Source organism: Mustela lutreola, chromosome 6 (assembly GCF_030435805.1).
Source record: "Mustela lutreola isolate mMusLut2 chromosome 6, mMusLut2.pri, whole genome shotgun sequence".
Taxonomy (NCBI): Eukaryota; Metazoa; Chordata; class Mammalia; order Carnivora; family Mustelidae; genus Mustela; species Mustela lutreola.
This window is the reverse complement of record NC_081295.1, coordinates 152,196,239-152,209,358: the sequence shown is the minus strand read 5'-3', so window position 1 is coordinate 152,209,358 and position 13,120 is coordinate 152,196,239. Positions and strand designations below refer to the sequence as shown.

Here is a 13,120-nt window from a genome sequence, read left to right as displayed (position 1 = left end):
AGCCCCATGACAGGCTCTCTGCTCAGCGGGGAGTCTGCTTCTCCCTCTCCCTCTGCCTCTCCCCTGTCTGTGCTCTCTCTGTCTCTCTCCCTCTCAAATGAATAAATAAAATCTTAAAAAAAAAAAAAGTCTCTGGTATTGGGAGGATGCCAAGACACATAGAAAACCAAGAGCGTACCTGATCAGTATTAATATCCACACCTTCTTTTTTTTTTTTTTTTTTAAGATTTTATTTATTTGACAGAGATCACAAGCAGGCAGAGAGGCAGGCAGAGAGAGAAGGAGGAGAAGCAGGCTCCCTGCTGAGCAGAGAGCCCTGTATGGGGCTGATCCCAGGACCCTGAGATCATGACCTGAGCTGAAGGCAGAGGCTTTAACCCACTGAGCCACCCAGGCACCCCAATATCCACACCTTCTTGATGTGACATTCGGCAACCAATGAACGATGCTCACTAGATCCATGGACTTTAAATTGTGTTTCTTCCAGAACGCTCGTGAAATTTCTAGTTCCCTTACAATCATGTTTCTTTGAAACAGAGCCCCATGATTTAGGTTACTTGAGCGAGCCTCTGGTTCTTGCAAACACAGAGCCTAAGGAGAGTAAAGCCAATAACACAACAATGAGAACCGGCCTGGTGAGTTCTAATGAAAAAGAAAAAGCCCCTATGCGCTGACACCATGGGGTGGGGATCAAGGCTATTTCTGTGAGTGTTGTGTTTTTTTAAATCAGGTATCTTATCAGAGACTTGTGATAGAAACATCATCTCAGAATGATTTACAGATATTCCTGCTTACTTGTGAAAATAATCTACACCCTCTCTGGGGATAGGGGAAAGGATTGTTTTCAAAATTTGGTTCTTTATTATTATTATTTTTTTAGTTTGTTTAATTTTTAAGCTTAGACCTATCTGATTTTTTTTTTTAAATTTATCTCCAACACCCACTTCATACCTAACTAGCTCCAGGATGGGAAACCCATCATGAGCTTATGTTTCTAGCACGAAGACCTAGCAATTCCACTTCTGGGAGCTACTCAAGAAAAACCTCTCCCATGTTTGCACAAATAGGTTGTTATAACAATCAAAACTGGAGATCCTCCTAAACCAATGTTTTTTAAATCTACGGGACTACAGGTACGTGTTCAGAGCACACTTACCACCATCTTAAGAGATTATTTGGGAAGAGTCTTTGGGCAACTCTATTTGGGAAACACAAAGTCCTTTTCACCTTCAGCAACACCTTCCCCTGGCCCCACACCCCAATTTTTTTCTGGGTGCTCACCCCCAACATAAATTAAAACTGTTAGCAAGTCCTCTAATGTATTAGCATCCCGTCTTTCAAGTGACAGGCTTCTGGACCTACTCTGGCTAGGGGGAGGAACAAAGTGCAATGTGTTTTTAGACTAAAGTCCCACAACTTCCCAGGAACTTCAAATAAATTATTCAGTGTCTCAGGGGCTTGGCAAACAAGAGAGATAAAAGGGCCACATTGGGAGTGTGGGAAAGGGGAGGGAGAAAGCAGAGGCCAAGGTGAAGGTCAGGAGTTCCTGAAGAGGTATTTTCACAGGTTTTAGGTGTTGGAGCTGGGGAAGTTAGGACAAGCGCTGGTAAGAAAGTGGCAATTAACCACCTATGCAACGGGAGCTAACTGATTGTTAAATAAGGCTCTGCCTTAGCTCTTACAAAAGCAGTGATATGCACCATACACTTCAGCCAATCATCCGGCTCCAGGGCTGGGCATTGACTATCTGAAGCATAATAGTGTTTTCAGTTGCCTCCTGTCTTTCAACTGCAGACTGTGTCAGGAAACAGCACATTTGTTATGTGTTTAAAAACTAGTCCAAAGAATTATGTATAGGGGAAGATATCTAGGGAACCAAGCAGGCTCAAGGATGATATTTCATTTGATTCTTCTGTCATGGCCTACCCTTAAAAAGAAAAACAAACCAAAAACCCACCTCAAACTGAGTATCATTTGGATGTCTTATGTGTGACGCAAAGCATCGTTGAGTATTGGCACGCAAATGAGCTACAACATTGCTCCAAAAAAAAAAAAAAAATCTCCAAGGTAGAGGTAGGCCCTTCGAAAATCTTCCTGCCATGACCAGACTTCGGCCGGGCATGTCTGGCCGTCCTCCACAAACCAACTGCCCCGAATGGAAAGTGCCAGAAAAAAACAAAATGGGTAAAATTTACTATCACCTGTCCCCCCTGACACAGATGCAGGGAGACACACAGACAGCCCCCAGGGAAATACCGCTGGGTGATGTGAGGGTTTTTGGTTTTTTTTTTTTTTTTCTCCTTCTTCTTTTTAAGATCGAGAAGGAAAACAACACTTGCAGGAAACCATAAAACCCTTCAAGTTAACTGTAGCCAACGGTCAATCTCATTAGGATATAATGGGTAGCTTGTGGCCCTCTCTATAAAGACTGAATGCGTTCCTCTGAATAATTTCCAATTTTCTCACTTGCTGGAATCTCTCTGCCTTTGAGGCAGCAAAGAGAAGTTTCGCTCTCTGTATTTATACCTTTCTCTTCTCCGACTCAGTTACTTCTTCCAATCTTCAGTCTCAGAGTTCATTTTTTATTGGAGCACATTTGGTTGAAATGGAATATATGCAAATATTTAACCCAGCTCATCACTTAAATTTTTTTTTAATTTTTTAAAAGATTTTATTTATTTGACAGAGAGAGAGGGAACACAAGCAGGGGGAGTGGGAGAGGGAGAAGCAGGCTTCCCGCTGACCATGGTGGTCTGGGTTCCAGGACCCTGGGATCATGACCTGAGCCGAAGGCAGGTGCCCAACGACTGAGACACTCAGGCGCCCCTGGCTCATCGTGTAATCTAGCTCTTTCAACCAGGATAGTAGGAGAGACTCTTTGGGAAGCAGATCACCAGTCAGAGGGCTGACAGAATCTGGGCCCACAGGCCTAAGGCCTTGGCTAACGTCTGTTACTCTGTTACTGAAGTAAAGACATCTAGTACTGAAATCAGGACTTGGCTCAGGAAGGGGTTTCCATGAGAGACTGTGGACTCTGAGAAACAAACTGAGGGCTTTGGAGGGGTGGGGGTGGGGGGGTTGGGTGATCCTGATGGTGGGTATTAGGGAGGGCACGTAATGCATGGAGCACTGGGTGTGGTGCATAAGCAATGAATGTGGAACACTGAAAAGAAATAAAATGGAAAAAAAGAAAAAGAAGGGGTTTCTGTGCCCTTTCTCTCATTTCTGACCTCCTGACCTCAGACCGGACACTGAGCCACTCTCCATACAAAGAAAGGGAGTGGTGATCCCTTGCAGCACTTACTGGGAGAAGATGCAAATATGCCACGGGGGGCAGGGATTCTCAAGTTTAGGGAACACTGCAAACATGGGGGGGGGGTTAATTAGGGCCCAACCTGAGTCTGGTCATCTTTATAGTCTCTGCCCTTCACAAGAATGTCCAGGGGCTCATGGACCAGACCGGAAGACACTGATTCTGGGGTGTTCATTTTTAGGAACTTAGGGTCTTGTATGTTGCTGGCACTGTAGCAGGCTTGTGCAGGTGCTGTCTTTTCTATAACCACCCGTACTGTAAGGATCTAGCATTGAATGAGCCCTTATGGTATGCTAGGCATTGCACCGGTATTCTACACTGAGTAATTTTGCTCCATATTCACAATGGCCTTATGTTGTCAGAGAGCATTCTTCCTATTTAACAGAATACTGAGGTGTAAAGAAGCTGAGAAATTTGATCAGAGTCCCTGAGCTAGAATTCCCAGCCTGGTTTAAGTCCAGGGACCCTACTGACCACAGCTGCTATGGAGAGCAGGCTAATACGTAAAAGCATTTTGGAAGCTCTTAAGGCCCCATTCAAACAATGTAAATGTGAAGTCAACAGACAAGTCTTACAACATTTGTTATATGCAGCTGAACCAGGGAAGGCAGATCTGGGGACCCCAGAAGTAGTTAAGGCCTGGTTCCAGTCCTCCAAGACTTCCAGTGGAATGGGAGACCAGTTTGGCTACATTGAGAGTTTTGGAGAACTGGAAAGGCAGGCTAAAGCCATCTTGTGAAAGCCTCAAGGGGCAGCACGTGAATTTCGCATTCTTTCCTGGATAGACGGGAATCTGGTAGATTTTGAGTCTGAAACACCATGCACCCCCTTCTCCACTTTGGTTTTTGAAAGACAGCCAGAGTAAAAGATCTAGAAATGCATCTGGAGAGAATTTTCCAGGATGGACAGGAGGGGTGAGGATAGACGTTAGCAAATATGGGTTAAAAAAGTAGTGTATAGGCCTCAAATGCTACGGGGGGAAAAAAAGGGGGGGGCATAAAACAAAACCACGAGAAAAATAAAGCATACCAACCTTCCACCGTGAGACACCCGATCAGGTAAGATGGATTTGTATTTCTAGCAGAATTCCTGGACACAGGATCTTTTCGATGCCTCCGTGGGATCCTTAAATTATTCTGAATTTATGATTAAACATTCTGACCCCTAGCATTCCTCCAACCACCGTTTCTAATTCATGAGGACCCTATACATACAGGAAATAGTAACTTATGTTGCCTTCTACTTCCCAATCCTTTGCTTTCACTTTCTTCAGAATCCCCAAGCGTCCCCAGCATCCCCCACCCCAGTCCCCAGAGCAGCTGGAGCACAGACCCAAAAAGCCATTCAGGCACTCAGCCCACCCTATCGGCTTACATGCTCTGTTTTTTCTTGGCACTTATAGGTACTCAGCTAGGAAGTGACAAAATGGCATCAGCAAGTCTACTACTGGTTCACATTTCTGATGGAGCCAAAGGCCAGAAGCAGTGTATTTAGAGAAAAAACGGTCTGATGGCCTTAAAAAGAAATCTGAAATGTATTCTTTTCTGCCAATCCAAATGTTCTGAAAGAAAGAGCCGTACTCAACCGGTTCATTTTTCAGGTTTATGGTGCCGTATAACACCCAATGCATGAGGATTCCCTGTGAATGAGAAAACTGCTTCAGAGGGAAATAGAATAATGTTCCTCCATCACCTGTGAGGAAGACACACACATTGAGGCCTTTATCTTTACAGGACCATTATCGAAGTTCAAGAAAATATTCAAAGCCTCTGCCTTGACATGAAAAATAAGGGGGAAAAAAACAGTTCTAGAAGGAGAACCCTCCAAAATAAAATGTAAAACATGTATCACACTGGCTTCACTTAGGTCAAGGTTTTGATACTTTGGATCTGAAAAAAAGTGAAACAATCACATCATCCTTTAAGGACAAGGAACAAAAATTAAATTTCAGCACTTTGAAAAAAGTCCCCCGCCCCCCACCATTGCAAAGGTTTTTGAAGAGACACAAGTTGCCATGTTTTCTTAAGGTCTTCTTAAAAGACCTTAAGACCTTCTTACCATTGTGGAACACAAGTGCAATTAAAACTATGTTAGCAAAATACAAGGAAAAAAATTGGAAATTAGCAGCTGTAATAATTTTAAAGAGGTGAACTTATATTGAAACACAGCAGCTAGACTATTCTGGAAGTAGCGATTACTGCTCTTCCTGGAGCAAAAAAAATGTGCTGGTTTTGTACTAGTCCCCCCAAATCTCTTCTCCTCAGATGCAGGATGCTCCCCTACCTACAAGCAGTCCTGAGGGTTAAAAAGATTATTTCCAAACACATCTGCTCCTTAACCCCTTGTCTTCCATGCTAAAAAAACTAGGAGACATAGAGAGGACACACCTTTAATTAACAAACATTTGGGCGTGAAGATGGGTTTTGTTAGTTAACGGCAAGAGTTAACCCTCCAAGTAAACAGGAAATAGCGCTACTTAGCAAGAGGCAGGTTCCAAACCAAGTCCTAATGGGCCTTTTCCCTCCATGCATACAGGCCTCAGGAATACAGCTGTGTCCGATGCATATAAAACGTATAAATCTCCCCTAGCTGAATGCAGGCTTCTCCCTGAAAGGGTGGGGGGGAGGGTTGGATTTCCTGCCGGTCCTCAGGGATCCCACTTCCCCAGGTCCTAGTACTGCATTTCTGTCACATTAAGAACCCACGAATGGGCATGGCACAAAATGGAGATCTTCTAGCACCGGGTGAACCTTTCTGCTGCAGAGGAAGAAATTTACACAACTTCTCCATTTCGAAATTAGCGATGGCTTCCTCCTCCACAATATATCGATCATCTAAAAGGCTTATTTGTTCTTGATCCGTGTAAAGCGATTCTAGCCACGGCTGGATGGTAACCACGGGGCCCATGAAGGAGAAAGCAGTTTTAGGAACAGGAGGTTAAAATGCAGATCAGCTGGCCAGTTTTCATCTGTAAAGAACCCTCTCCATGCGGCCCTTCCCCCCTCTTTTTAAAATTTCAAGACAAAGGGCATTTATTTAAATGTGGTAAACTCTGAAAATTCCTAGAAAGCGTGTAGAGTTGACACATAACTCATTTCAGGGTCAGAGCTGGCCAAATCTGGCCAAGAGGAACTTGGTATTCCTCAGGAAGATAGCATTGAACAGGCTGCCCTTGGAGAAGTTACTGTTTCAGAGCTAAAGCAGATCGGAGAGCATCCACCCGGGGAGGAGGGCCCTCCCAATCTCGGGCTCTGGGCAGAGAATAATGACAAAAGTCGAGATTTAGGGTTCAGTTCCAGCTGATTTTATTTCCTTCTCAAAAAAAGTTATTTACAGAAGGTATATATCAACAATCTGACAGGCAGTGAACTCGACATGATTAGCTGGCATGATTTTTTCTTTTTTCTTTTTTTTTCCCCCAAAACATTTTTTTTTTTTTTTTTGTGGCCTTGAATTTTAAGACAAATATTCTACACGGCATATTGCACAGGATGGATGGCAAAAAAAAGTTTAAAAACAAAAACCCTTAACGGAACTGCCTTAGAAAGGCAGACGTCCTAGTGCCTGTCATGTTATATTAAACATACATACACACAATCTTTTTGCTTATTATAATACAGACTTAAATGTACAAAGATGTTTTCCACTTTTTTCAATCTTTAAACACAACAGCTATAAACCTGAACACATATCCTATCATCATGCCATAAGACTAAAACAATTATATTTAGCGACAAGTAGAAAGGATTAAATAGTCAAATACAAGAATGAAAAACGCAGTACATAGTGTCGCGAACTCAAATCGGCATTTAGATAGATCCAGTGGTTTAAACGGCACGTTTTTGCTTATAAAAAAAGTGCAAAAAAGATGTGGTTTACAAGTTAAAGCTACAGGATCCCTTTTTGCTGTAAATGCACCAGTTTTAAAGCCTCTGGACAGAATGGTATTTTACTTAAAAAAATTGGTCTATTCTTAAAAGCCTAACAGTGTTTGGCTAACTCTCCTCCCCTTTTTCTAAGACTGGGGTCGAAGGGTGGACACTGGTGGCAGGTTAAGGGATACTGTTACTTTAAGAAGCCTGCAGATTGAAGTGTAAACATGGAGAAATTAGGGGCTGATTCTTTAAACTGTGTGAGATATTAACCAGCCGCCCTATTATAAAATCAGGAAATCCAAACAGCGATTTACACCGATTAACACCCCCTTTATATATTTTTTACAAAAATACACTGAGAAAATAATCAAACGTTTTCATCTCTCTTGTCTTTTTTTGTTTTTTAAAAGTGTCAAAAGTCTACATTTAAATATAAAAAATTAAAAGTTAAAACTCTAGCCCTTCAGTGAAGGAGACGTAAAATGGCGTGGGTAACAACAAACTACCAAAAAAAAAAATAATAATAATAAAATAAAATAAAGAAAAGAAAAAGAACAAAAGAGAAAAAAAAGGAAGGAAGAAATAAAGGAAGTCAAAAAAGAAAGAAAAGAAAGTAAACCAAAGATTAAAGTAAAAAAGGGACAAAATAAGAAAAAAAAAATGTTTGGCCAGTATAAATACGTCCACATATAAAATGGCATCTGATTACATTTACAAGGAAAAAAAAATACGAGGATGAAGCATCGGTGAGGGAAAAAAACACGTCTTCTCATTTACACCTATAAGGAATAAACACATACACACTGAGAAAAAATTTGGTCCTGAATTGTGTTCTTTTTTTTTTTTTCTTCTTAAAGTCCAGCACAGATTTGAGTTGCGTTTGAATCCTTTAAAGAGTTAAGAATGAAAAAAAGCTGGTGATAATTTTGTTGTAGGAATCAAACATAGCGCCATCTATCTGCTTTTTATATTATCCTACACTATTTTAAAAACTGCTCAACAGTCTTATACAGAAATCTTTAAAAGATAGACAGGATAACATGCTATATTAACCCCACCAGTGAAATAATCCAACACCATCACGATTCCGATTTTAAGAGAAGAAAAAAACCTCTTTTCTCCCCCCCCGCCCGAAACCACTCGCCCCTGCACGGCCCCCGGCACCACATCAAACAGTCCGCTCTCCTGCACGCCCGCGGGCCGCGGAGTCTCACCTCACTGATTTCGGGGGTGCGGGGGGCGGGGGCCGCCTGGACGCGCCACCTGCCCCCGAACGTGCAAATCCGTCCCAGTTCCTCCGCGGCCTCCCCCCTGCGCCCCGCCCCGCGCCCCTCGCCGGGCTCCCCACGGGGGCTCTCCGGGCACTCGGCATCACCTCCTCCGGCTCCGGGGGTGGGGGGCGGTGGGGTGCAAGTGAAAAAAAAAATAGAAAAAAAAAAAAAAAAAAAAAAAAAGAGGAAAGAAGGAAGGAAGAGGAAAGGAAGGGAAAAAGGAAGAAAAACCCAACAAAACGGGAATCCGCCAGCGTGGAGTCTCTCTGTCCCGGCGCTCGAGCCTGCCTCCCCCCCCCCCCCCCCCCCCAAAATCTGCCGTCGGTCCAATTCCAATTCCACGCCCGGAGCCTTCTGTCTTCTTGGTGGGGGAGGGGATGGCGGGGGGGTGCTGAGAACTCAATCCCCAGGGGCGCGTTGGGTTTCTTTCTTTTCTCCCCCCCCCCTCCTCTCTTGACCAAGAAATGAGATAAAATAAAACAAGAACAGCAAGGGGGGGGGCGATGAAAAAAGGGACGAGATTCCTTCAGTCTCTAGAAAAACTACCAAATCGGCTTCTTGCTGGGGGTGCAGCAGACAAGTCCGGAAGCTCGTTGGAATGGGGGGGGGGGTCTCTCCGGCAGAGGGGAGGAAACTCCAAGTAGCTTTTTTTGCCATCAACAACAACATCAAGAACAACAATAAAAGGTCGCCCCCCGTCTCCCCGCCGCCTCCTCCGCGTCCCCGCGGCCGGGGAGGTGGGGGATGGGAGCGCGGGTCCCCAAAACACCGCCGCGCTCCTCGCAAGCCGGCCCCGCTCACATTTTTTTTTCCTTTTCTTTTTTTTTTTTTCCTCTTTTCTCTTCCAACTCTTTCTCTGTCTTTTCTCTCTTCTTCTTCTTCGTCTAAATCTTCTTCTTCTTCTTTTTTTTTTTTTTTCTCGTCTTCTTCCCTCTCCTGCCCCCCGGCCCTCTTCTCCCAGCCCGCGCGCGCGCCCGTCAGTAGGTGAAGACCAGGTTGGAGATGCTGGACTCGAGCCAGTCTCCCGAGATCATCTCGCTCACCTCGGGCGTGCAGTAGTCCGGGAACTCGAAGTGCGAGCCGGAGCCGGGCTCCAAGTTAAAATCCAGGTCCCGGTCCAGCGCCGACGACGAGCTGAAGCTGCCCAGGGACATGCTCTCAAAGTTTGAGCTGGGGTTCAGGTCGAGCAGGTCGTCTTCGAACTCGTCGTCGGAGGACGAGGAGCCCGACGACGAGGACGAGGACGAGTGGGACGAGGCCGACGAGGACGCGTGCGAGGGCGCGCTGGACGGCGCGGGCGAGGCGGCGCGCAGGCTGGCGTAGCTGCGGTGGTCGGCGGGCGAGCGGCCGGCCGCGGGCGACGAGGCGGCGCTGCTGCGGCCGCTCAGGCTCGGCCCGTCGGGCGAGCAGCCCGCGCCGCCCTCCTCGTACAGGCCCAGGGGGTCGCTGGGGTCGGCGCCCGCGCCCACGCCGCCCGCGGGCGAGGAGGACGCGCCCAGGCCGCCGAACAGGTAGACGCGCTTCACCTTCTTGTCGGCCAGGGGCTTGCCCGGGGCCGCGAGGCCGGCCGAGGAGGCGGAGGCGGCGGTGGAGACCGAGCCCGCCGCCCCCGCCGCCGCCGCCGCCGCCGCCGCCGCGCTGGGAGTCCGCGCCTTGTACAGCGAGTGGTGGTCGGCGGCGGCGCCCAGGGGCAGCAGGGCCTGCTCGGCCGCGAAGGAGGGCGCGGCGCCCGCGGCCGCCGCCTTCCCGCCGCCGCCGCCGCCCGCCAGGATGAGCTTGGCGTGCGGTTTGCTGCCCCCGCCGCCCGCGCCGCCCGCCACTTTGGAGCCGCAGCTCTTTTTCTGCGCGGGTTTGGAGTTGGCGCCGCCGCCGCCGCCCGCGCCGCCGCCGCCGCCCCCCGCGTGGCCGCTCCCGCCCCCGCCGCCGCCGCCCCCGTGGCCGCCCCCGCCACCGACCTTGTCGCCCTTCTCCCCCGGCTTGGAGGAGGCGGCGGCCGAGGCGCCGGAGCTGGCGTTGCCGGACTTCACCTTCTTCCTGGGCCGGTACTTGTAGTCGGGGTAGTCAGCCATGTGCTTGAGGCGCAGCCGCTCCGCCTCCCGGATGAAGGGGATCTTGTCGCTGTCTTTGAGCAGCTTCCAGCGTTTGCCCAGCCGCTTGGAGATCTCGGCGTTGTGCATGTCGGGCGACTGCTCCATGATCTTGCGCCGCTCGATCTGCGACCACACCATGAAGGCGTTCATGGGCCGCTTGATGTGGCCGCTCGGCGTCTTGCACCAGCTCGGGTCGTCGGCCTTGCCGCCCGTGGACGCGGTGGAGCCGGGCGTGGGGGAGGAGGCGATGCCCAGCTCCAGGCCGGCGCCCGAGTCCGAGCTCTCGCCGGCCAGCAGCGCTTCCGTGTTCTCGGCGTTGTTGGTTTGCTGCACCATGGCCCCGGCTCGGCGGGCGCCCACGCGCGCTCACACCCTCGCGGCGGCCGCCGCGGCGCGATCGCCGGGCCCTCCCGGCTGCCCGGGCCAAGCACACGCCGAGCGGGAGGACGCGCGCGGCGGCCGTGCGGGCCGCTCCACTCCGCGCCGGGCCGGTGCTGCGCGCGGGGAGAAAAGTCTCCAAAGGGTGCGGGCAAGGAGCGCTCTGCCTCTTGCAGAGCAGTTATAGTTCCCAGGCTGGAGAGTCTCCTCTCCCTCCCTCTGCCGCTCGCTCTCGCTCGCTCACCGCGCCGCAGTTTGCTCTCTCTCGGCTCTGAGTCTGGAGACCGTGCTAAAGTGGAGAGGAGTTTCTTGAATGCTGGCTGCTGAAGCTTCCAGTGCAAGTTTCTCGCCGCCTCCCAGGCAAGTCTCTCTCTCTCTCTCTCTCTTTTTTTTTCCTTCCCCTGAAGCAGTTGGTTCCAGTTCACGAGCGCTCTCAGGAGCTCAGGAAAGCGACATCGTCTCTATCACTTAGTCCCTTCCCTACCATGCAAAGCAAAAAAGGCTCTGGCTCCAGGACTCTCTGTGGGCGGAATCGGCACTAAGGAGTTTGTGCAATTATTTTGTTGCAAGGTAGGAAGCCAAAAAGCCTTCGTGCAACAGACTGGCATGAATAAATGTATGTCTCCCCCTCCCTTCTGCAAGAAGGGAGCTGGTAATGGCAGAGTTCCTCTAATGCAGACTCTTCAAGAGCGTGCAAGAACTAGAGACCCCGGAGCGAAACAGGCCTCTTCCCCACACACAGTTTCTCTTGCTGCAGCTTAGAGCAGACCCCAATTCCGCCTCGCGCCTCTTTATCCTTTCACAGTCTAGGCCGCGGCCAATCAGCCGCTGTAACCAACGCTTCCTCGTGCCAAGCCCCTCCCCCGGCCTTCCCATTGGCTTGGAACCCGATGCAATAATAATCTCCGCGTGCAATGAGAAGCTCCAAATCTGACCTCATTCCAATTTACAGAGCAAACTTTTTAAAAGGGCTAGAAGTACAGCTGAGATTTCTGCTGCCTTTTTTTCCCTTTTGCTCTGTGTGTGTGTGCGTGTGTGTGTGTGTGTGCGCGCGCGTGTGGTGTGTAAAGAGGATGTTAATGCATGAAATTATTAAGGGGAGAGACGGAAATGTATTCTAACCATTATGTTAGATAACAAGGGGCTTGGAAGTTGGGGGGGGGGTAAGGGTGAAATACTGTAAATGGAAGCTTTCTGCTTAAAAGCCAAGTGATTATTTTTATTAGTTCTTTTCAGTACTGGAATAAAGAATCAGCCTCGAGTGCAAAATCTGTTCCTCGGATCCTTCATAAAGCCAAGGATGTAAAAGGGGGAAGGAAAGCCACAACAATAAATCAATGGCTATTGAAAACCATTAAGAAAGTGGTACCTAGACACCTGTCATCACAATTATTTTAACAGCTCTAGGTACAGCACAGATGTTGATGTATTGTGTAAATCCCTTCAGAGCAATTTTTGTGCTGTTTGTGGAAGGCAGAGAAGAGGAATTTTTGCAATAATTGCTTGCTCTCTTAACCAAACAGGGGTTAACTATGCTTATTTAATGATTTAAACTCCCCTATAAATCCTGGATAGCCCAAACAGAGGAGCTTTCCGTTGGAACACATTACACAGTGTTGCCTACTTAACTCAAGGGGAGAATTTCCATAGAGTTTCGTAATAGGATGGTAACGTGGAGTAAAGGGTTGGGGTCATTTTTACTTTCTAAATATTTGTTTTCCCCATTTTCAAAATTAAAGAGTGCTGCGCTCTCTTTCTCCCCGCCCCCAGCCCTTCTTACTCCTTTCCTTTCTGTATATTTTCTCCTATATATTCCTCCTATGCTACTTGAATCAAACTGAGCTAAAAGGCTAAGGCGAAGGGAAAGACGGCTGTGGTGTGACTGGTAGCAGGAGACACCGGCACCCCTGGATTCATGTTAGACCTAGATGCTAGTCCTTCTTACTGGGTTTGTACTCTGCAGAGATGCTTGAGTCTCAGTTCTCCTCATCTGTGATATGGGAACACTGAGAGGTACCTTATGGAGGGTGGTTGTAAGGGTTCAGTGAGTTTGATGTGTTTTAAGCCCTCCATGAATGCTATTATCTTTCTCTTGGTAATTCAGATGCCAGAGACACTCCTAGTAGAATCAGCATATTGTTATTCATGAACCCCAAGTTGAAGATGGTCACTGATTTTTTTTTTTAAGTAAGC

The 13,120-nt window shown here is 48.0% G+C and overlaps 1 protein-coding gene across 1 annotated transcript; it reads right to left on the bottom strand.

Moving 5' to 3' along the window:
* Window positions 1-6,601: 6,601 nt before the first annotated feature.
* On the bottom strand, window positions 6,602-11,837 carry SOX4 (SRY-box transcription factor 4). Its single transcript, XM_059179448.1, has one exon. The coding sequence runs from the start codon at window positions 10,883-10,885 to the stop codon at window positions 9,437-9,439; it is 1,449 nt and encodes a 482-aa protein (XP_059035431.1). The 5' UTR covers window positions 10,886-11,837; the 3' UTR covers window positions 6,602-9,436.
* Between the last annotated feature and the right edge of the window lie 1,283 nt (window positions 11,838-13,120).